Raw genomic sequence first — 25,390 nt, 5'->3', positions numbered from 1 at the left:
ACCAAGTACTGACCGGATAAGCGTTCACATGATACCACTTCTTAGTGAACACACCTTTCAATATTGTCAGGCCTCTTCTATTTTATTCTTTTCCTTGGATGAATGTTGTATGTGCATTCAATTGAAGGTTCCAAGCTAACATTTGTTTCAATATCTAAATTAATGGTTTGTACTTTAGCATATATGATTCAAATGTCACATGTCTTGCTTGAGATATCCAATTGTTCAGTTCATCTATATTTTTCTTTATTGCTTGAAGATAAATATTTCCCCTTCAATCGCTTCTGCAGGCCGTCGTTACTTTTGTTACCATGCAGTTTCAGCTTTGTACTGTATTTTTTACATTCTCCTTGGGCACAAGGACTCATTACTTCGGCCGTACTATTTTGCATGGAGGCGCAAAGGTTTTAAACTTTAACATTCTTCTGCTATTAGTTTTGACTTCAATTAACAAGTATTCTTTTATATATCTATTTTTATGTCTCGTGTTGTCCTTAGTATCATGCAACTGGTAGGGGATTTGTGGTACGCCATATCAAATTTTCAGAGAATTACAGGCTATATGCTCGCAGCCATTTTGTCAAAGGGTATCTCTCTCTCTCTCTCTCTCTCTCTCTCTCTCTCTCTCTCTGTGTGTGTGTGTGTGTGTGTGTGTGTGTGTGTGTGTGGCTGTTTGTCTCTCTCTCTCTCTCTGAGGTGAAACATATGCACAAGTTTCAAGCTTTTTAAAAGATCGAGCTGAGCAGTTGCCTGTTTTTATTACCTTTTCAGAATGGAAGTCGCACTTTTGTTGATAGTCTATCTTGCATACGGAAATGATGATGATGGTGCCCTATCTTATATTCTTCTTACTGTTAGCAGTTGGTTTATGGTTATATCATGGCTTTATGCTCCATACATATTCAATCCATCTGGATTTGAATGGCAAAAGTAAGACTACTATCCAAAATCATTTTAAATGTGGACTGTTTGATTAGTTAATTTTACACTTTTGGTCTGTGATTTAGGGCTGTGGAGGACTTTAGGGATTGGACAAACTGGCTTCTATATAGGGGTGGAATTGGGGTAAAAGGAGAAGAAAGCTGGGAAGCTTGGTGGGATGAGGAACTGGTATGATTTGCTTCAATACACTTCGATTATAGGATAATTGGCTTTATGCACACACATGTTGCTAACTATGTTACTCAAACTCGGGTACGGGGTGTTGGACGACACATATCCGAGTACAGGGGTACGACATAATTTGAATTAAATTAGTTAATTTCTATAATAGAAATATTTAAAGAATATAATTTTTATAGAATTAAGTTTAAGACATTTTATATCTTTTAATTATTACTTAATTGAAAAATAATTTAATAATCTTGATTGTCTTTTTATGTCGAGTATTATCATTTTATATAATAAAAGGTGTGTTAGCCATTTAGTAAACAGCTTGTTACAATTTTTTTATAATAAATAATAATAAATGAAACTAGACTACAAATAGTCCAGGCACATTCCTTGTACACTATACTACATCATCATTCATTACATACTTGATCCATCAGAAACCTACCCGAGTACATTGTTGCCGATCAAATCTATCTATTAATCTAATCACAGCTGTTCAGTCAAAATAATACACACTTATAGGTACAGACATGTGTATGAATATGTATCGTCTTTTCATCGTCCCCGACTCCCTCTTCTCTTTTTCTCGTTGTCCCCTTCTGCCTCTTCTTTCTTTACACTTCTTCTTCTGTGTAATCTCCCGTAATTTATTATCCACAAAGTTTCTCCGGCAACTGAGAAGGTTTTGCAACCAACAAATCAAACACGGATTTCGTGTCCTGTCATATCGACATGGGTATGCCGGCCGGAAATGCCAGCTGTGTCGGAGTAACATAGGTTGCTAGTAAACACCCTTAGTTCCACACACTTTCACTTATTTAGTGACAGACTTGAACCTTCATCTTCTCTAAACAGGGGAGATGGGTACCATTGAGCTAAGGGCCAAGCAAGTGACTTTATACATACTTGCTATTTACCTTCTTTACTAAAAAAAATAAAGCACTGCTATAGATGTTTGGCCAAGATCAAAGCAATCAGCTTCAAGTAATTTTTGTCTTGAGTTAAAATTTAACAATATGCGTGTTTGTGTAGTAAGTTAATAAATGACTTAAAGTTTAAAATAAATATCTTTAAAGCCAAAAGTTGGTAGCAGGTGTTTTATTTGAATAACTTCTTTGAAAAAATCTGTTGGTTAATAAAAGTTAAAATCACCTTATGCATGTACAATTTATATATTTTATTTTATTTTTTTATATTCTTAACAAGTCATAAGTTACACTTAGAGCAAGTCCAAGAGTGTCCTAATAGTTACGTTATAAATATTATAAATATATTGTCCTAGTAGTTTAGCACATAAATTTTGTATAAGAACTCCAACAATTTGCCTTATAATTGTGCCTTATTTTTAAAATAATAATATATTTGAATTAGAATTGGATTTAAGGGAAAAGATGAGAGGAGAGAGAGGTGTAAAATGGAGGGAAATCATTTTTCTTATTGATATAAGTGAAATAAGGAATGCATAATGGTGCCTTAGAAATAGGGCTTGAAGAGGTTGTCCTAGTGAAATAAGGCATTACTAGGACATCGTTGAATCTACTTTATTTATCAAGTGCCCTGAATTTTAACTTAGAACAACATGTAAGGCACTTGTTGGACTTGCTCTTACCAATAAGATTTCCCAAGCAGGTATTAGCTTAATATTGTTAGTTTTCACTCTTAAGTAACTTTTATTTTTGAATAATTTTTAAAGTTGCTCCTGGTCATGTTGATATTGTTTAATGAACAATTTCCACTTTATTAAAGAAGAATGTAGGGTGAAAGTAAGGTAATTTTTTAGTTAATAGAATTGTGCAGAAAATGGTGGAATAGGGTGTCTCTTCTATTGAAAGTAGAAGGATTGAACAATAGGTCATACCTATGGAGCAAAATGTTGGAAGCAATATATTTTTTCATAACCTTCAAAAAATAATTCAAGTTTCTTTACATTCAAATTTTAATTCAAGTGAAACCAATCTTAGACTTCCTCTTACGGTGAATTATCTATTTTTAATGCTTGACTAATTTCAGTTAGATTGCATGCGCAGACGCTGCGTAAAGCTTGATACATAGCATATTATATTTTGATACAAATATATTTTGGTAGATTATTTATTGTGAAAATCCTTTATAATCCCTATACTCAGCACATTGCAACTTTATAGCCAAGAATGTGTCACCAGTAGACCTGGCAATTCGGACAACCGGATCGGATCAATTTCGAATTGGATCCACTTTCGGATTATGATATATTTTGAGACCATTCGGATCGGATGTGATTCTGTTCGGTTCTAATTCGGATTAAAATGGGATGAAATTTGGATTAAGATCAGACGAAATTCGGTCAGATTAAATTCTGTTCGGATATTTTTGGATCATCACGTATTCATTTTTTTCAATTTGTGAGACTTAAAAATATGTTTTTATTAAATTTAGTATTTTTAATATAATATATTGTACTTTTACATAAAATTATGATAAAATAATTTTGTTATCATAAACATTAATTTGTTTTAAGTATAAATTGTGCTTACTTCAAGTCATATTTGGTTCGGATAATTTATCATTCGGTTTTGGTTGGTTCCAAGTTATAATCAGATCTAGTATTTCGGATCATTTTCGGTTAAATTTCCAGTTCGGGTATTTCAGATAATAATCGGATCTAGTATTTCATGTCTAGTCACCAGTGTGGCTTTTTTGGTGACAAATCAAGCATAATAGACTAAATTACCCAAGTATTCTGTTGTAGTTGATATAAAATTTTAACAACTAATATTTGGACCCAAAAATTTTGCAGTAGAGATCCCTATTGTAAAGATCACCGTTCTCTTCTACTTTGATAGTAATTGTCTTTCATAGGAAAGATTTTGTGTATTTGAGATTTGACAACTTTGTGCATGGTTTAACTCCCAATTCGGGTTAAGCACTCAAAAACTTGTGACTGTGCATATCTTGTACAACTTGTGTTTTAACTGTGTTTTTTTAAGTCTTAGAAGTACAATTTGGAATAGACAGTTTGTTTTCTGTTTGGTGATGTATGACAATGTGAAACGAGCTTAATAAATAAATGGAAGTGGAACAGAAAACATATGGTGGGAATACAATTTGGTATAGACAGGTGATTACATATGGTGGGAATACTTTTGCATGTATAAGTGCAAGAAAGAAGCATCACAGTCAAGTGTTTTAGTCAGTGTTACCCGGTTCGCGGGTCTACCCATGGATCCGTGAACTGGGTCGCTCGTACCGGAACACGGGTCGAAGTCGACCCGGATCGCCATGGGTCGCGTACCGATTCGTCATTTCTGGCAAACCTATCTTTTTTATTCCGGCGGCCGTAAAACTTAAGAGAAGGAAGAAAATGAATTCTAGGTTGTGGGTTGATTACAAGTTATGTACAGATCTGATGTAAACTTGTGTGCAGAGCGGAGAAGATGAAGTGGGGAGAGAGGGGTTGGAGAAGACGCCGACTGTATGTATAACTGTGTGTATACATATGTAAAAGAATGAACCTGGACTATATAATGTCTAGATTCATAATAACTTTTGCTTATTAATGGCCCACCTGTTTACCAACCCTTTCACATCTTATAGTTTTATAGAATTCATTTGCATTTGGACATACAATTTTAAAAAATAATCATTTTTATAAATCCAAAATGCTAATTTATAAAATTAATTAATTTTAATTGTTACAAAATGTTAATATTTTTTTATATTTATACGTTTCTCAAATCTAGCTATCAAAACTAAACTATATAATAGTAGCTACAATATATGTTATATTTAATGATATTTATGACTAAAAAGGGACCCTCAAATCGATCCGCGAACCCCATTCACGACTCATCGTACCCGATTCGCTCAACCTAACGTTCCACGTACCCGTACTCGTATCACGTACCCGATCGACCCACGAACCGGGTAACACTGGTTTTAGTAATGAAGAATCAATGGTATAATTTGGTATAGACTGTTGATTACATATGGTGGGAATAAAATTCTTGTCATATTGTCCTGTTTGTCTTTTAGCTTTTTGTTACCCAACTAAGTTTCTGTTTTGTAAGTACTTGTTGGCAGCTTCTGTTGTCTCTGCTTGATCGAATAACTGCTTCTCCTTTTCTTCTCTTGTTCTTTTATCAATGCTTAATGTTATCTATGTTTTAATATGTAAGCATTTCTTATACTACATTAATAGTGTCTAATTGTTTTCTGCAGATACATATTCGAACTTTTGGATCGAGACTAATGGAGACAATTTTGAGCCTTAGATTTTTTATCTTTCAATATGGCATTGTCTACAAGTTAAATATACAAGGATCAGATACTTCACTTACGGTAAATACCATCTGAATTAAAGAGTGTCATCTCAGACACTCTTAGCATAAGTATTCATGTTCTTCACTGATATCTGTAGCATAAACCCATTGTACTTTGTAGTGTATGCATCAGATACAGCTCCGTATGTGTCTCATATACTTGCATATACCCTAAATAATGATTTAAATGTCTTTTAACTTCAAAAAGTTGTGCTATGCAAGTTCGAGGAGACTATTACTGGTATGGAATAGAAACTCAAAACCCTGTACAATGGCTTCATCTAATTTTTAGTAATAAAGGCTGAGTTTATGGCTGGAAAATGAATATGTTTTTATCTTTAAAGTCCACGATTTACTAGTAATAATAATAAAATGCTGTTACATAATAACTTGATTTCTCTAGAGTAAACCATGAGATCATGTGCACACGTTGAGTTCCTGCAATAAATTGTATGACTAAAGGTGCCAGAATTAGTGAATAATAATTAAGATATATTTTGCGTACCTCAATAATGCTTTGTCTATCTTATATCTTGTTCTGAATCGTAACATGCTAACACCTTGGTTAATTTGAACAGATATATAGAGATGGAACTTTTGAATGGTTATTGAGCCTTAATTAAAGAAACACAAAGGTTAAACAAAGTATTATGTAGGTTATGTTAACAGCCCCATCATGGTCCAATGAACCAGCACCGAATTTAATTGGACGGAGTGTTTCTTTTTTCTGGTGTTTGTCTGAAACTGTGAATCACTTGTCTTAGATTAACTATCCATGAAACAATATTAATAAAAATGCTATTGATTTATTTTTTAATAATCCTGTTGCATTGTGTATATTTTTGTAGGTATATGGGTTCTCATGGCTTGTGCTGCTGGGGCTTTTAATACTTTTCAAGGTCCGCAGGATGAACTTGAAGTTCCTAGTACCCTAGATATTAGCAGACTCTAAACATCTTAGCATCATATCATTGTATTTTTTTCTCTGTAGGTTTTTACCTTCAGCCAGAAGATATCAGTAAATTTCCAGTTGTTGTTGCGGTTCGTTCAAGGCATAACTTTCCTGCTTGCACTTGCTGGCGTGGCTGCTGCAGTTGCACTCACCGATTTGAGTATTGCAGATATTTTTGCTTGTATCCTAGCATTTATACCCACTGGGTGGGGAATTCTTTCTGTGAGTATTCCAGTTTCATAACTATTCAATATTATTTTCATTGTTTCTCACTGTTTAAAATTTTAATAAAGTAAAGCACTAGTCAGTGACTCAGTTATTAGTGAAGCATAGAAATTCAGTGAAGCAATAAATATTAATTTATTAGTGAAAACCAGTAACATTTTCGAAAGTGCATCTGTCATTGGTTAAAGTAATTTAATATTACTGGACTTGTCAGCTTGTGCCTTGTGGATGTGGTTACAGAACTGATAGTGGCATTATAGCACACAAGGTGAGAGGGGGGCGGGGGGGGGGGGGTGGATTATTGCTCACCATAATGCTTTGGCAAATAACAATAGTGTTTTTATGGGTGTAAAATTAGAAGAGTGTCCAGTGTGGCATTAACCCAAGTGGATAGTAGTGTTTTAAGTAAGTATTTAGGTATTAATTTCGTATCTGTAGTAAAATCATAGTTACTAGCCTATACCGTACAAAATAAAATTGTATATTGAAAAATAGTACTGAACCAGAGACCAGACTCTGCCCAGCCCAAATGTTTTTAGTCTGTCGCTGTAAAATCGTACTATTAGCAGATCTGCCCTACAAATTATTTTCAAGAGTGTCTAGTATGGAATAAACTTGCCAGGGTGTCTATTATGGCATTAGCATATATTAGTATGATCTAGTAACTAATTGCTATCTTTTGTGTCTTCTAAATAGTTCACATTGTCTCTTTTATTCTAGAAGGTGGGTAGCCTGCTTTTTAGTCTTGGTATCTCATATTAAAACTGTATGACCCAGATTGCTGTTGCTTGGAAACCATTTGTGAAGAAAACGGGCTTGTGGAAATCAGTTCGTTCAATGGCTCGTCTATATGATGCCGGGATGGGGATGCTTATCTTCATACCTATTGCATTTTTTTCGTGGTTCCCATTCATTTCGACATTTCAAACCCGACTAATGTTCAACCAAGCATTTAGCAGAGGACTGGAGATCTCCCTAATTCTTGCCGGAAACAACCCTAACACTGGTTTATGATAACAATTTTGCAAATGCTGGTCTTTGTAGCAATATCTTGTTTATAGTCCCCAACCTTAACGAATTTGTGTAAAGCTGATGAGAATTTGATTTTTACTCCAATCCTTTGTATATTATATGTAAATTATCGTGGTAGGTGAATATACAGTATTTCGGGTATCAGATTAATTCGGGTCATAGATTTCTTGGGCAGCTCTATTACATTGCTAGCCCTTTGTTGCAACGTATTTCGGCTTGTTAGTTGCTGCAGTAGTTAACTTTAAATTGGTTGAGACTTGAGATACTGTCATAGTTTATGTTTTCTTGTGCAAGTCAAGTTAGAGTTGGATTGCCTGTATTTGTTTTAATTTTCGAGAAAACTATGTAATGCAGAAACTGTGGTGTGTGCACTTGTGCAGACACCATTTAGGTTCAACCAACCCACTTTTGAACTCTACTTTCCTAACAGACCGAAACTTTGTTTTTTTCCAAACTGTCCAACATTTGTTTTGTTTCCCTTCGAACCAAATAATTAACGAGCATCCCATTTTCAAAATGTTATACATGCATGTATGGTTGTGGACACTGATTGGCCTGGAGTATGTTAAAGTCCGGATTGAAAAAAAAAATCATTTCCAGAATTGGTTAAAATCAGTTAAATAGAGCAAAAATTGGGTTAATCGGTTTTATTGACCAATTTATAAAATGTTGAGAAATTACAATTTTGAGAAAATTTGATTAGAAAGGTAGAAGTCAAATTTTTCAATGCGCAATTAAAAAATATGACCTTAAATGTAGGGCTGTCAAACGGATAATTCCGATACGGATATGCCTATATCCGTATTCGCATCCGCAATCATCGGATTCGAATACGGATATATCCGTTTTATTTCGGATTCGGATAATATCCGCTTTTTTTCGGATACGAATATCGGATTTTTTGAATTTTTGTGTTGCCTCAACCGTTTTGACGATGATTATAGTACATTTTTTACGATTAAATCCAAATAATATATTTATATATGTATAAAGTATGTGTACAATTATATAAAATTTGTATAAACGTATTATTTAATAATTTACACACACTATTAACTATATATATATATATATATATATATAATTATAGGGCTGAGTTCTATGGAGTCCACCTTTTTATCGGAGTCCTCGGAGTCCATCTACGTTCTGCAAATAAAATATATTGTAAAACGTGTTATTTTGCAAAACATGTTACACAAATAGCATAACTTCAACAAAATCATGCAAATCTCATATATTTACGGTACAATATGTATGTTCTGCAATATGTTCTGCAACATGAACATTTATGTTCTGCAAACTAAACATGTTTTGTAGAATATATATTTTTGCAATGTTCTGCTTGTAAAATGTATGCAATCTACAAGATTTTTGATAGAATAGTGATGTTTGTCGAAAAATAATATGTTTTGCAATATTTTAAGCTATATTTTACTTGCAGAACATATATGGACTCCGAGGACTCCAATTAAAGGTGGACTCCATAGAACTTTACTCTATAATATACTTATATAATTTAAATATCATATATGTATTAAGTTTCGGATTCGAATATCCCGAATTCGGATACGGATAATATCCGTTTTTTCTCGGATACGGATAATATCCGCTTTTTCTCGGATACGGATGCGGATTTTTCGGACGAATATCGGATTTTTCGAATTTTTTTGACAGCCCTACCCAAATGTTATTTCAAAACGCGATTTCGAGTTTAAATAATGATGCGGATTTTTCGGACGAATATCGGATTTTTCAAATCTTTTCCCCAAAAATTTTCCAAAATAATGATGCGTCAAGTTTAAATTGTAACTTTCTTTACTAATAATATGGGACCGTGTGTAAATATGAGGGATGGTGGCCCCTATTTATCACTTTGGTGTAAATAATGGTCCAAATTATCATTTTTAAAATCAAGGCCCTGTATGTCATCTCATAACAACAGAAGTTCGTCTAGCGTTTTTTTTTAGAAAAGCTAAAACGGAACTTCGTGAACCTTTAAACAAACAGTAAAAAACATAAAACGTAGGTTCGTAAACCGTTTTGTTTTTTTAAAAAAATTTAAATAAGTAAAACTGAACATAATGAACCGTTAGGCTGAAGTTTTTATTAAAATAAAAAATAATAATAAACGCTACATTTATGATAAAACGGAGGTTAATAAGTCATTTTTCTGTTTCTTAAAATAATAAAAAAGTAAAACGCGGAATAAAGAATCGTTTATAGGTTAAAATTCTGAAGATAATTTAAATAAAACAAAACAACAAAAACGACACATTAAGAAACGTGTAATGGTAAAACGGAAGATGAAAAACCGTTTTTCTGGTTTTTAAAATAAAAAATAAAATAAAACTGGTTTTAAAGAATTGTTTAGAGCATAAACGGAAGACGAACATCTGTTTTGGTCTAAACCGAGGTTAAAGATCCGTTTAACACATTGAACTTCAGTAGCTTCTGTTCTTTTCACTACGCACTGGAATTTTTAAATTTTTAGTAAAATACATAAAAACAATATAAAATATTGTTATTTCGCGAAATTAAAGCATACGATTAAATTAACAATAACAAAACACACAAATACATTAAAATGATCAATAAAATATCTCCCAATTCAATACATTTTTTGATCCAACATTATTACTAAACAAATCACTAAATAAACTCATTTTTTTGCCTTGGGTGCTTGAAAATCCATCACATTTTGATATCTCGTCGACTTCCTTCTTCCCTTCTTTTTCTCAACATCCTTGTCATGGATCACGTTTGGAAAGTTAATACCCGTTGGCCAACAAGAATCTCCTTTGCTCAGAATGGGTTCAAAAACACCATTGTAAACCATCGATACATTCTCCAACCTATAGATTTCATCAACCAACGATTCATGACTCAATTTCAAATGCGCGCAACATGCTATAACATAAGAATAAGGAATACAATATGTTTGCCATTTCTCACAAGAACACAAGTACCCGGGAATCCTAATGGTATGCTTATTACCCCACTTTTGGTCAACTTTCCTAGTGACTACTTCAAACAACAAAGAATTTCGATCATAAACTTTAACACTATGACCCCTACCACGCACAATTGACCGACTCAACCTCTTGCTTGCATAATTAGTAAACAATCGACCCGATAATTCAGTTGCAATTTCCAAATGCCTTTCATCAAAATACTCAACCGTCTTCAAAAATAGTGCTCTAACCAATGAACTAATCGGGAGCTTTCTAGCATCAAGGATCGCGTTGTTCCAACTTTCCGCATGGTTGGTGGTCATCATGTCAAAACGTTTCCCTCCATCATATGCTAAAGACCATTTACTTAATGGTTTATCCTCAAACCATTCCGCCGTCCTAGGCTCCACAATCAACAATTGTTCCCATAAAAATTCAAACTTCTTCCCTTACACCTGAGAAGCCAACTCAACTAACCTAATTTTCAATCCCTTTCTCCTATGTGCAGTAACAAAATTTGTAGCCATACAATGCTCAAATTAATCAATGCATGGTTTGAAAGCCCATAAGAGTCTCTTGAATGTCACTTCATGTTCCAAATAAAGACATAGTATACTCGTTAACTACAAAACATTACATAAATATGAAAAAGTATTTAAAAAGCTATACGATACTAGTATAAAAAATAGAATACCTCTAAGCTCCCACGATCTTCAATCTCATCCTCCTTTAAAACTCAATCAACCTTAGTTCCCACATTAAAACATTGCAACGCTTCCATAAAAAAGGGAGGTCTTCATATGATCCTTCCTAAGATCCATGTTCTTCATCCATTGCTAGCTTTTTGGCATCTCTAATATTCTTTCTTCCCGGTTGGTAACCAAAAATACTTTTCACCGTGGCCATCAACACTTTTTCCTTAACCATGGAATCAACTATGATTTGATCCTTAACTAGTTCAAGAATATCATGAGATGTCAAATTATGATGGTCTTGAGTAACGTTGGTGCGCAAACATGTGTGTGGTCCCGAAGTTTCCATAATTTGGAATTTCCCAAGTGATTTTCGCAACCTAGCTTTCAAACTCCATTCACAACCACTATCCTTATTCTTACAAATCACAATCCAATACACATCACTTGATCTAACCACTTTAATCTCTTGATGATTCTGGATATGAAAATCTCTAACCGTATGCATCAACACTTTCTTTGAGTCGAATATCATCCCCTCCCTCAACTCCATTGGCTCCAATGTCTCCTCCCGTGTAATCAAAGCCGACTCAACAACATCATAAGCATCCAAACATCTATTACTAACCGTATCACCACCAATATACATACTACTAGTAGTTTGACAATCAAAACCCCTACTACCACTCCTCTCGGAAACTCTCGAACTTGTTTCCAGAACTCTCGTACTTGTTTCAATCAATGCACAAGTTGAATTTTTTTGTAAATAAATTTCAACAAAGAAAGGAGGTCCATTCGAAACAATAATTCCAAACATCATCTCAACATCATCATCATCATCAACCGGAATAATACCAAATTTCATATCATTGAAATTTTTCCATCGATAACACAACTTAAAATTATACAAACTCCTATCAATTTTCAATTTCAAAAATAATACATCGCGCAAATTATTAAAATTCATACTAGAATCGAGTTTTACTTGCTTAGAAACCGGTTATCATATACGTAACTCTCTAACTGAGTTTGTCATACATTACCATCGGTATAAATTCACGCAATCACCGTAACTGATTGTGCTCCTGATCCAGAACCCGAAGCCATTACTAAATCTTTAAGAATTTTAATAAATATTTATGTAAAAAATTGTATCTCAATATTTGGTTTTTAGGTTTGTAAACTGAGAAGAGCAGTGACTATTGTGCGTCTGCTGTTACTTACACTTATAGGGAAATGAAACAAAACGGAACTTTGTCCACCGTCATACTATTCTATTTTTTTATTAAAACAAAATGGGACATGAAGGCGTGTTGCATGTTTTATTTTTTAAAACTGGAAAAACGGGACACGATGACCCGTTAAGGTTTAATTTTTATAAAACACTTAAAGCGGAAAACGAAATATCGTTTTTAGTTCATTTTTTTTAAAACAGGTAAAACGGAAGATTAAGAAGTACTTTTTAGATCTCTTGTTTATGTTAAATGGAAGACGAACTTCCGTTTTGGTTTATATTTGTCAAAACGTATATTAATTTGCCGTTTGGCTTTTACTGTTTTGTACTATTATATTTAAACAGATCTCAAATGCCCTGTTTTGCTAAAATTAAATTTCTTAACCAACAAATATGGCTTGCTAAAATTAAATTTCTTAATACAACCAACATATACCAATAACACAACCAACAAAATTTAATACAACGAAATACAATACGAACTAAAATCAATATAAAGTTTGCGGCCAAATAAACAACACAATATCTCTAAGTCTTTGTTTTTACAAGATTTCAAAAGTAAAATCCTAAAAATAGAGAAAATAAGCACAAGCGACTCCATCATCTGCATTTTCTAATATCTGCATAGTGCCTATAATCCACAATCCACTCCATCATCTACATAAAAAATAAATTTTATAAATATAAAGTATAAGATAGGAATTACATTTGACAAGTAACACACATTTCAACACTTAAAGTTACAATTAAGATGCATACTAAACATACACAATTAAACACACACACACACTTAAAAACTTAAAGTTAAGTTTACCCTCATTTCTTCGCGCACTTCTGCCCATCTGTTCCACAGTTTGGAGGATTACAAGTTCTCTTTGACCGCTGTTTACCCTGAGAAGTGTAGAATTGTCCATACTTTCTGGGACGGTCATGTGAACTCTAGTCCTGGGAACTCTGGCCATGGGTACTTTATGAAGAAGTGACATCCGTACCGACATCAGGATCAGTAGGAGGTGTAGGTGTAACATGGAGACTGAATGATGGAATAGAAAAATCCATAGGTACCCGCTCAGTAGGCCGGTGAGAACGATGTAGAGGAGGAGGCTGCTCAGTGGAAGGATCCTCGGGACGAGGCTGCTCAGTGGAAGGGTCCTTGGTACGAGGCTGCTCGGGAGTACGAGTCAAGCAAAGATCAAAAGGGGGAATATATCCATACCTATCCAGAATCTGAGGATCGTGCTGGACGCGACTAGATGATCCCGGCACATGAACAGAAACAGAATGAGCAACATAATCAAGTATAGGAGCATCCCAATCATCTCCAAGATCCATAGCCATAGGATCAGTACAAGCATGAGTAGATTACTAGGGCACATCATGAGAATCAGTATGTTAGATATATTTGATAATGTCATGGCTAATATGTTTTATGTTTAGATTTCAGATCTTATTTGAACAGAACAAATCAGTACTTAACTGATCAGTACTTATACTGGAAGTCAGAACTTAAGGGATATCAGTACTTATGTTATCAGGAGATAGATATCAGAACTTAAGTGCTGAAGGACGATCAGATAAGGACAGTAGCTGATTAAAGTTAAGAAGATCAAGATAAACATAAGAAGAGATATGCATGAAGAAGGAATTCCGTGAAGAATGGAATACTTAGAATAGAAGATATCTGATTGATATATTTTAGGAAGCAGAATTATATTCCATATCAATTAGCGATTATCTTGTAACTGTGTAGTATATAAACACAGACATAGGGTTTACACTAAAAGTGTTATCATTATCGAGAATATTATTTATTATAACCCTAGCAGCTCTCGTGATATTTTGTTCATCACTGAGAGTTAACAGTTCCAGATTGTAACAGAGTTTATTGTTTAAATAAAGTTTGTTTTCTGTTACATAAGTTCTTGAAGTTTGATTTGATTGTAATAAACACTGTATTCACCCCCTCTACAGTGAAAGTGTGACCTAACAAGTGGTATCAGAGCTATCTGTTAACACACATACAGTTAAAGATCCAAACACAATCATGTCTGACACAGAAACTCCAACTAAGCCTACCAAAACTGAGGAATCATCAAAGACATCAACTCAGAGTCGATATGAGACTATCAGAGTTCCCATATTGAGACCATCTGAATACCCCATATGGAAGGTAAGGATGACCATGTTTCTGGAAGCAACAGATCCAGAATACCTTGATAGAATCAAGGAAGGGCCTCACAAACCTACCAAGCTCGCTGTTGTAGTTGCAGGTGAAGCAGCAATGACCGTACCAAAGGAAAAGAATGATTACACTGCTGAAGATATAGCATCTATTGCTAAGGATGCAAAGGTACGTCACTTATTGCATAATGCCATTGATAATGTAATGTCAAACAGGGTAATCAACTGCAAGACTGCTAAGGAGATATGGGATGCACTGGAGACAAGGTGTCAAGGAACTGAAACAGTTAAGAAGAACAGGAAGACAATACTCACTCAAGAGTATGAACACTTTGACTCTAGGACTAATGAGTCATTGACTGATGTATATGATAGATTTGTCAAACTCTTGAATGACTTGTCATTAGTAAATAAGGAGTATGATCTTGAAGATACAAACCTCAAATTCCTGTTAGCTCTTCCTGAATGTTGGGATTTGAAGGCAACAACAATAAGAGACAACTACAATCTTGATGAAACAACTCTTGATGAAATCTATGGAATGCTCAAGACTCATGAACTTGAGATGGAACAAAGAAGCAAGAGGAAAGGAGGAAAGTCAAGGACAGTTGCTCTCAAGGTTGAAGAGGAATCCCCCAAACCATCTTCCTCAAAGAAAGATAAGGGTAAAGCTCTTATCATAAAATCTGATACTGAGTCATCAAGTTCTGAGAGTGATGATGACTCAGATTCTGAAAGCTTGCCTGAAACTGATGCTGATGAGGAGATGATGAAGCTGTGTGCTCTTATGGTGAAAGGAATCACAAAGATTGCATACAGGAAGTTCAGGAAGGGAAAGAAGTTTTCCAGGAAAGGCATAAGTTCTGATAAGAAGAATTTCAGAAGATCTGAAGGAAAAGGAGGAAAGTCTGACAGAGGAGATTACGCTAATGTTAAATGTTATAATTGTGGTGAGAAAGGCCACATATCTCCTGATTGCAAGAAGACCAAGAATGACAAAGGCAAAGCTCTTGTCACAAAGCAGAAAAGCTGGACAGACACCTCAGACTCTGAAAGTGAGGAGAACTATGCATTGATGGCAAATGCTGATAAATCAAGTTCTGAGAGCAGTTCTGAAGCTGCTGAAACAAAGGTACCTCAGACTACTTTTGCTTTTCATACTGATGATATTAATGAGTTGAGAAGATATCTTAAAACCATGTTTGTTAGTTATAGAGATCAAACTTTAACATGTGAAAGATTAACTTCTGAAAATCTTGCTTTTAGGAAAAGAAATGATTTCTTAGAAAAAGAGTTAGTCATGTTTCATCAAACTCAGCAGGATAGAAATGATGCTTTTTATGTTAGGGATGAAGTGCTAAAAATGAATGAATCTCTAAAAACTGAGTTAGAAAAGGAGAGAGAGATTATCAGAACTTGGACTAACTCTGGCAAAACAACTCAAAATTTTCTAAGCAGTGAAAACTGGAAAGAGGGCTTAGGCTATGAAGAAAATAAAAAAGGAACTGTAGAAATTAAGCCTGTTGATAAGCAAAAGCCGAAGTTAAAACCTGTTAAGTTTGTAACTGAAAAATCCGAAAATGAGAAATCAGAAGTTAAAAAGGAATTAGCTTCTGACAAACTAAAACAGGAAAAGACAGCTGAAGTTAACATAGGCTTGATGACAAAGAAGCAGCTTAAGCATAAGCTGAAAGATGTTAAGAATGCAAACAAGGTAAAATCACCTAGGAAAAACAGGAATGGAAAGGAAGGTGTGAATAAAAGCAATAACTATAAATCTGTTCCTGATGCTCCTAGGAAAGCATGTCATAACTGTGGAAGTTCTAACCATCTGGCTTCTTTTTGCAGGAAAAATAAGAATATTAACTCCTTATCTACAAAGTCAGGAGTTAAGAGTCAGTCTGTTAGATACAAACCAGAAAATCCTTGTTTTCATTGTGGTAGTTTATGGCATTCCATTTATACTTGTAAGGAATATCATAGTTTGTACTATGATTATTATCAAATAAAACCTTCTTTAAAGAAAGTTTCTGTTGTTCCTTCTAGTATAAGTTCTGATAAGAAAACTGTTAACATAAAATCTGATGTTAAATCCGCTGCAAATGTTAACAAACCTAAAAAGGCCAAAGGATCCAAGCAAGTCTGGGTCCTTAAAACTAATAATTAGTGGTCTTTTTGATTGCAGGGCAACAGGAAAAATATTTTAGTTCTGGACAGTGGATGTTCAGGACATATGACTGGAAATAAGGCCCTGCTATCAGACTTTGTGGAGAAAGCTGGCCCAAGTGTTTCTTATGGAGATGGCAACATTGGAAAAACCTTGGGATATGGCAATATCAATCTTGGGAATGTCATTATTAAAGATGTAGCTCTGGTCTCAGGACTTAAACACAACTTACTGAGTATAAGTCAAATCTGTGACAGAGGTTATCATGTTGATTTCTTTGCAGAACATTGTGAAATAGTTAGTAAATCTAAAGGAAAAATTGTTCTGAAGGGATTCAGGCGTGGTAACATTTATGAAGCTAAGCTTTCAACAAGTTCTGATGGTTCTGCAATCTGTTTAGTGAGTAGAGCCTCAACTGAAGAAAGCTGGAATTGGCACAAGAAACTCTCTCATTTAAACTTCAACAAGATAAATGAACTGATCAAGAAAGATCTTGTGAGAGGACTGCCAAAATCAGTGTTTGTTCCTGATGGTCTTTGTGACTCATGTCAGAAGGCTAAACAAAGAAAATCTTCGTTCAAGAGCAAGACTGAATCATCAATTCTTGAGCCTTATTATCTACTTCATGTTGATCTATTTGGTCCAGTGAATGTCATATCTATTGCAAAGAAGAAATATGCGTTGGTCATAGTAGATGAGTTCACCAGATACACATGGGTGTATTTCTTGCACACAAAAAGTGAAACTGCATCTATCCTGATTGATCATGTCAAACATCTGGATAAATTGATCAAAGATTCTGTGAAAATTTTGAGGAGTGATAATGGCACTGAATTCAAGAATTTGATAATGGAAGAGTTCTGCAAAAATCATGGAATAAAGCAGGAATTTTCTGCTCCTGGAACTCCACAGCAAAATGGAGTTGTTGAAAGGAAGAATAGAACTCTGTTTGAAGCTGCACGAACAATGCTTGAAGAAGCAAAGCTTCCAACCTATTTCTGGGCTGAAGCAGTGCAGACTGCTTGTTTTACTCAAAATGCAACACTCATTAACAAGCATGGAAAAACACCATATGAGATGGTGAAGAACAAAAAGCCAAATCTCAAATACTTTCATGTATTTGGATGTAAGTGTTTTGTTCTCAAGACTCATCCTGAACAGCTATCCAAGTTTGATCTAAAAGCTGATGAGGGAATCTTTGTAGGATATCCACTTTCTACAAAAGCCTTCAGAGTCTATAATTTGAGAACAAAAGTGGTCATGGAATCTATCAATGTCTCTTTTGATGACAAGAAGATCACTGGACTTGAAGATTGCATTGATCATGATAAGCTGAGATTTGAAAATGAAGATTCATATTCTGATATCTCAAGTCCTGAAAGTCTAAGTCCTGATACTGTAAATTCTGATGGATTAAACTCTGATGTTATTGAAACTGTGGTGACTACGTCAAAGGAAGATGCACCAATGCAGGGGGAGCATACTCAAGATATTATCACATCTCAAGAAGCATCAGAACATACATCTGGCTCTTCAAATTCTGATTCGTCAAGTTCTGATAAGTCAAGTACTGACAGTGCTGAAAATCTAAATACTGAAGGATCCAACTCAGAGAGCATAGTTTCAGGGGGAGCATCAGAAAATGAAACCGAAGACAGCATGAATCATGGGGGAGCATCCAGTTCTAGAGAAAATCTTCCATCTGCAAGGAAGTGGACAAAATCACATACACCTGATTTAATAATTGGAAATCCTGAGGCAGGTGTCAGAACTAGAACAGGTACTTCAAATGAATGTCTTTACAATTCTTTTCTCTCTCAGTCTGAGCCAAAGAAAGTGGAAGAAGCTCTTCAAGATGCTGATTGGGTGCAAGCAATGCAGGAAGAGTTGAATGAATTTGAAAGAAACAAAGTCTGGACCTTAGTGCCAAGACCCAAGAATAGATCGGTTGTTGGTACAAAGTGGGTATTCAGAAACAAAACTGACAGTGATGGCATAATTGTAAGGAACAAGGCAAGGCTGGTTGCAAAAGGATATTCTCAACAGGAGGGAATTGACTATGATGAAACATTTGCTCCAGTTGCTAGGTTAGAAGCCATAAGGATATTCATGGCTTATGCTGCTCACAAAAAGTTTACTGTCTTTCAAATGGATGTGAAAAGTGCTTTTCTCAATGGAGAATTGGAAGAGGAAGTATATGTTGAACAACCTCCAGGCTTTGTAGATTTCAAACATCCTGATTATGTCTACAGGCTTGATAAAGCACTTTATGGACTTAAGCAAGCTCCTAGAGCATGGTATGAGACTTTAGCTCAGTTTCTTCTGGAAAGTGGATTCAACAGAGGAACTATTGACAAAACATTGTTCTATCTCAACCATGGCAAGGACTTACTTTTGATCCAGATTTATGTCGATGATATTATTTTTGGGTCTCCAAATGACAAACTGTGCAAAAAGTTTGCCAACCTAATGCAGTCAAGATATCAGATGAGTATGATGGGAGAACTTATTTATTTTATGGGCCTTCAAGTCAAGCAGAGTGAAGAAGGAACTTTTATTTGTCAATCTAAGTACACCAGAAACTTGCTAAAAAAATTTGGAATGCAAGACTGTTCAAGTGCATCCACTCCCATGGCCACTGCAACAAAACTGGATAAGGATACTGGTAATTCAGTAGATATTACTGATTACAGAGGTATGATTGGCTCACTTCTCTATCTAACTGCTAGTAGACCAGATATCATGTTTGCTACCTGTCTTTGTGCAAGATTTCAAGCAGATCCAAGAGAACCTCACTTAACAGCTGTCAAAAGAATCTTTAAGTATCTTAAAGGAACAGCTGATCTAGGATTATGGTATCCTAGAGAATCAGATTTTAAATTAATAGGTTACTCAGATGCAGATTTTGCAGGTTGCAAAATTGACAGGAAAAGCACAAGTGGTAGCTGCCAATTTCTTGGAGGCAGGTTGGTTTCTTGGTATAGCAAGAAACAAAAGTCAATTTCTACATCAACTGCAGAAGCAGAGTATATTGTTGCAGGAAGCTGCTGTGCACAGATTCTCTGGATGAAGAATCAGTTACTAGATTATGGGTTAACGTATTTCAAAATTCCTATTTACTGTGATAATCAAAGTGCTATTGCTATGACAGGTAATCCAGTTCAACACTCTATGACAAAGCACATCAGCATCAGGTACCATTTCATCAGGGAACATGTGGATGAAGGTACAGTGGAATTGCATTTTGTTCCCACAGATCAACAAGTAGCAGATATCTTCACAAAACCACTGTGTGAAGCTACCTTTTCAAAATTGGTAAATGAACTTGGAATGATTTCAGGTTCTTTCTCTAAATCTGCTTAAACTTGTTCTATGTTATCAGACTTTATGATCAGTATTTACAGAATTAATCTCTTTGTATATTCTGTGCATTAATTGATAAATGTCTTTAAGTACTGACTGTTGTCTGATATATGTTTCTAAACTCTGGTAAGTGATATGTCTGTTTCAGTAACTATTCAATCCTATGAGGATAACTGTGCTAGATACTGACCTACTAGTCTTCAATAAACAAATGATCCCATGAAGGAAGTAATTATTTCTGTGGAAATCTTATGACACAAGCAAATTCTGATAACTGAGATTAGTTAAGTTTACTTTGTATATCTTATTACTAAGTCACAAATTAGAATAATGCTACTCATCTGTTTAAGTTCTGATTCTAGTAAAACTGCTGAATGTACTAAGTGCTGATAAACCTCACTTATCAAAAGAAGAAGAACAATAATCAAAGAATAATATCAGGTACTCCTTTGAGATCTAGAGTAAAAATGTGAAAGGGACGACCCAAGTACATTGCTGGTATTAAGTAAATATGCATTAGAAAAGCATAATATTTTCTTGGTGACTTTTCACACTCTATGATTACTGGAGAAATACTCTGATAATAGCATAAATTCTGATAAACAGTCGTGACTCACTTACACTGAGAAGCCTCTGTAAAATAGAATTTCAAAAGATGCATAAAATTAGCACAAAAACAGTAGAGGTGAACTCATGCATGAACTCATTTGTCAGTAGGTTTCAGGATAATGACAGCTCTTTAGCAAAATTTTAATTATGACTTATTTCTAAGATGTACTGAAGTAGATCAGACTTTACTCTTTGTCTGTTATTTAGCTTAATGCACACACACATCACTCCATATGAATGATGAAATTTCTGTGGTGGTCTATGTTATTTTAGATCAACAGTCATTGTGTCACTTTTGCACAAATTCTGAGGACAAGTTCTAGTTACACGTTCTGATGATTAAGTTCTGATGTTCATAACTACGAACTTGTATGAGTATTTCCTAAGATAGATATTCCTTGTTCGAGTTAAGACATTATGTTCTGATGACTGTTAAGTTCTGGTATAGGTCTAAGTTCTGATTTTTCAGTCTAACCCTTTACTTGACTTATCTGTGAGTAAAATTTGGTAACAGTCTCAGATTAATTTCGAAATGTTGAAGTGGAAGATTAATAGTTTATGGTTAAAACATAATGGCACTCGTCCTTGAACAGATCACTCTTGTTACATGTGCACATTCCTTTTCCAATGACTGTTATTCTTTTTCAAGGTCTAGGGAGACGAGGTAGAATTAATTCTACCTGTCTGCATTAAATATCTTTGTGTCTCTTGGCATTCTCTTGCCTATATATGCAACCACTTCACATCAGTCTTCTCATCACTCTTGTATCTCAAATTCAGTCTTGTTTTACATTTACTATCATAAATGGCTGAATTTGGCTGGTTCTACAATTACGGTGATGAGACTGTGCATGTCTTTTTGAATGGAATTTCAACTCCCTACCCTATCACCAACATCCCTCACAATCTCTGGATTCAATTTCCAGAGGTTATCAAACGTGATCTGGTGGCCGTTCGAAGAGACCTTCACCTTCGTCGTATTCGTCAGCAAGAGCGAATCATTCGACTCGCTATCTTGTTTGTCGAAGATAGGAAGAGGAGGATGACTTAATCTCGTCTTCTTCCTGTTCTTCCTCATCCTCAGCTTTGTCAGGCTTCTTAGCAAGGACTAAAGCTGTTGATGTTAGGATTAGAAGCTTAGGGAAAATCTTGTATTGATGTAATTTCTATTTCATATATGTATTGACTTGATATATTAATGAAAACTGTTTTTACTTCAAGATTTTGTCTCTGAGTTATTTTATCTGTGTTGTTAAATCCTGCTTGATATTCTGATGATCATTTAAATTTTGTCTTTATTTAAGTTCTGATTCTTAGTCAGCACTTATTCATCGAAATAATCTCGGTCACTTTTAACATGATTCATTTTCAGAATATTAATGTTGCAGTGAAAAACAATTCAATCAGTGCTAACGGTTTCAATTTTGAATTAAACCTGTGTCTCTTGATAAATGGAACGGTTTTTCTTGAAACAAGGCAACTGGGTAAGTAATCATTCCTGTTTTCTCGAGCCCAGTAACTATCCGTTATTACTGCATGTCTGACAGGTGTCCAACGGTAACATTTTTCTTCGAGTATAAGAACAACAGAGAGAAGATTTCTTTAATCTTTTACTTTCTTTATACTTTATCTCTCTTCTTACTTTTACTCTCTTTCTCATTCTTTCTCACGTTGGTTTTTCATACAGACATTATCTCACACACCTAACAGGCATACTTGAATTTCAATATTTTTTCACATGGCACCAAAGGATTTAATCATTGATGGAGCAAAGTTTGTTCCAAACAACTATGCTGCAATTCTTGATCATGCTGAAGCTCCATCTGAATTGCATTTTGTGCAAGATCTTCTTGCACATAGTGAGGTTGGGTACGCCTTAACTCAGCCTGAATTATTTTCAAGTCAACAAGTTCTGCGATTCTGGAGGACTGGAGTTTTTGATGATGGTGGTAAACGAGGAACTCCCAGTATTATCTTCCAAGTGGGTGATTCTTCCTATGTAGTCACTCCTGGTACAGTACGAAGAGCATTACATCTTCCAGAAGATTGTACCTTCTCTATACCAGAGGAATCAGACCTTCGGGGGTTAATGACTGATTTGGGATATGAAAAGAGTCTGACGAAACTTGGACAGTTGAAACGGGCTAATATCAGAAGAGAATGGAGTTTCTTCTTCGATTGCATCACCAAGGCTTTTGGCAACAAGTGTTCAAATTTTGATGCCATCCCAATTCTGAGTCAGCACATCGGGTATGCTATTATCCATCAAACTCATTTTGATTTTGCAACTGGAATAATTGGTTTTATTGGGGATAGGATGACAGAGGATCGAGATGTTGTTTATTTTGCTAGATTCTGTCAACTTATTTATACGTATTGTACTGCTGAACCCCAGTTAGTCAGCACTCAAACCCCACCTTTTAAGGTTGCAAAAAGGTACTTTAACGACCTGATAAATGCTGACACAAAGAAATCAATGGTGAGACAATTACAGATTCCTCAGTCTGTGAAACAGATTCTGGTAAATGCTGATCCTGCTACTTACAAATCTGTTTACTCAAATGTTCAACCAACTCACCATAACCAGAATCCATCAACCTCAGTCCCTACCTCTCATTCTACTCAACCTACCCTCAGAACTTATCTCAAATCCTATCTCTCCACTTCACAGACTGCTCAACCTTCTTCTTCAGCACCTACTGTGAAGCCTACATCCTCTAAGCCAAAGAGAACAAAGACTGTTCCTCAAACATCTCAGAAGAAGAGGAGGATTACTTTGAGAGATGAATCAGATTCTGAGGATCAGATTCCCTCTTCAGAACCTATGATTGATGAAGCTGAGAAGGCAACTTCTCAGAAGGATTCTGAAATTGGGGGTTCTAGGCTTCTCAAGAGGCTTAGACGTATGACGGTTCCTGAAACTCCCAAGGAATCCAAATCAACAAGGAAGTACAAGAAACAGAGGGCACAGAGGCCAGTTTCAGATGATGAGGAGGAAGCAGCTACGGAAGGGGATCAGGAATCTCTGATCTCACAAGACAAGGAATTTGCTCCAGTCACTTCTTCTCCATCAACTCCATCTCCGGAACGTGTATCTGACAAGGCTAATTCACCTTCTATATCTCTTGTTGCTTCAGGCACAAGTGCTGAAATCGATATTCAGAACTTGGTTGTGCCTGAAATCCTTTTCTTAGAAGCTCCAACAGCAACTAATCCTTCCACAACACCTGTTACTGATGCTGTTCAAACTCCTGAGTTATCACTAACACCTTCTCTGCATCAAGATGATGATCAGATTTTAGGTGAGCATCAGGATATGGCTGTTTATCAGAACTTAGTATCAGATCAACAATTAGAGGATGTTGAAGCCTCCATTGCTACTCATACAGTTGTTTTATCAGAAGATACTGATTCTTTGAGTTCTGATGCTGCAAATGTTGGAGATACTGGTGAAGCTGCTACAACTGTAGATGCTGATGAAGCAGGCCCTTCAGGACATACTCCTCCTAAGTCTGAACTGCTAAAGGAGTTTGTTATCAGGGATGAACCAGTACCTTGGAGTGAAACTCCTGCAGGTCAGGAGTGGACTAAGGAATGGAACTCAGTTTCATGTGTTCCAAATTCTTTACATCTTGCTGAGCACTTGACTAAAGCTGATGAAATGTTACATTCTGATGATTTTAAAATCCAGCTTAGAGTCACTGCATTGAGTACTAAACATCTACAAGGTCTTCATTCCAACACTCATGCAGAGCTACACAAGATTCAGGAGAACTTTATTAAACAGGAACAAGTTTGGAAACTTGATAAGAAAAAGTTCTTCCAACCTACCATTGACAGGGTTGCTTATATTGAGAAAACTCAAGAGAAGCAACAAGCTCAGATTGATCAAATTCTGACAAATCAAGCTTCTCAGCAATCGCAACTTACTGAAATCCAAACCTCAGTGGAACTACTTATCTCTCTTTTCTTACCTGCTGATGCCAAAAAGGGGGAGAAGGTAATTAAGTCCAAATGCAAAACCAACAAGTCACTGCAAGGAAAGGATGATGGAAAAGATGACCAAGGAAACTCTGGAATGGGTGGTGGTCATAGTCAAGGTAGAAGGTTAACATCAAGACAAGCTAGTCACAGAACAAGTTCTGATACTGGGAAAAGAATAAGTTCAGCTGCTGGTAAAAGGATAAGTTCTGATGAACTTCTAGATCTTGATGAGGAAATGTCAAGACAGTTATTTCTTCAAGAAAATCCAGGGATGGACTTGGAAAGTTTAAAGGAAGAAGAAGCAAGACTTAAATCAGAGAAAGTCACATCTAAATCTGAAGCTTCTGGTAAAAAGTTACTTCCAAAACCTAAAGGCATTGTGATCAAAGAAAGGATACATACTGAAGAAACTTTGGCTAGATCACAACCACAGATAGATCCAAGATCCAAGGGTAAAGAAAAGGTTGGTGAACCTATCAAGCCTTATGTACCTCCTGAGGAAGAAGAAATTACTGATGGAAAAGATAATCTTGCTCTGACTTCAAGAAAAGTTCTTAAAACAACCTCTGACATGGCTCAAGTTGTTCAG

At 35.4% G+C, this 25,390-nt stretch overlaps 1 protein-coding gene across 2 annotated transcripts in view; it reads left to right on the top strand.

The window, feature by feature from the left end:
- LOC141659399 (callose synthase 9) overlaps positions 1-7,881 on the top strand; it is a 42,624-nt gene extending 34,743 nt beyond the window's left edge. For both annotated transcript variants that reach the window (XM_074466252.1, XM_074466251.1), the window contains exons 45-52: positions 291-404; positions 499-587; positions 772-930; positions 1,008-1,110; positions 5,311-5,430; positions 6,260-6,310; positions 6,403-6,585; positions 7,366-7,881. In XM_074466252.1, the coding sequence (XP_074322353.1) occupies positions 291-404; positions 499-587; positions 772-930; positions 1,008-1,110; positions 5,311-5,430; positions 6,260-6,310; positions 6,403-6,585; positions 7,366-7,602 (1,056 nt within the window). In that variant the 3' untranslated portion in view covers positions 7,603-7,881. The remainder of the gene's footprint in view (positions 1-290; positions 405-498; positions 588-771; positions 931-1,007; positions 1,111-5,310; positions 5,431-6,259; positions 6,311-6,402; positions 6,586-7,365) is intronic.
- The last annotated feature ends 17,509 nt before the right edge of the window (positions 7,882-25,390 follow it).

The sequence above is a fragment of the Apium graveolens genome, chromosome 5 (genome assembly GCF_009905375.1).
Source record: "Apium graveolens cultivar Ventura chromosome 5, ASM990537v1, whole genome shotgun sequence".
NCBI classification, from domain to species: domain Eukaryota; kingdom Viridiplantae; phylum Streptophyta; class Magnoliopsida; order Apiales; family Apiaceae; genus Apium; species Apium graveolens.
The sequence above is the reverse complement of the archived record's forward strand: the minus strand, read 5'-3'. Positions and strand labels throughout refer to the sequence as shown.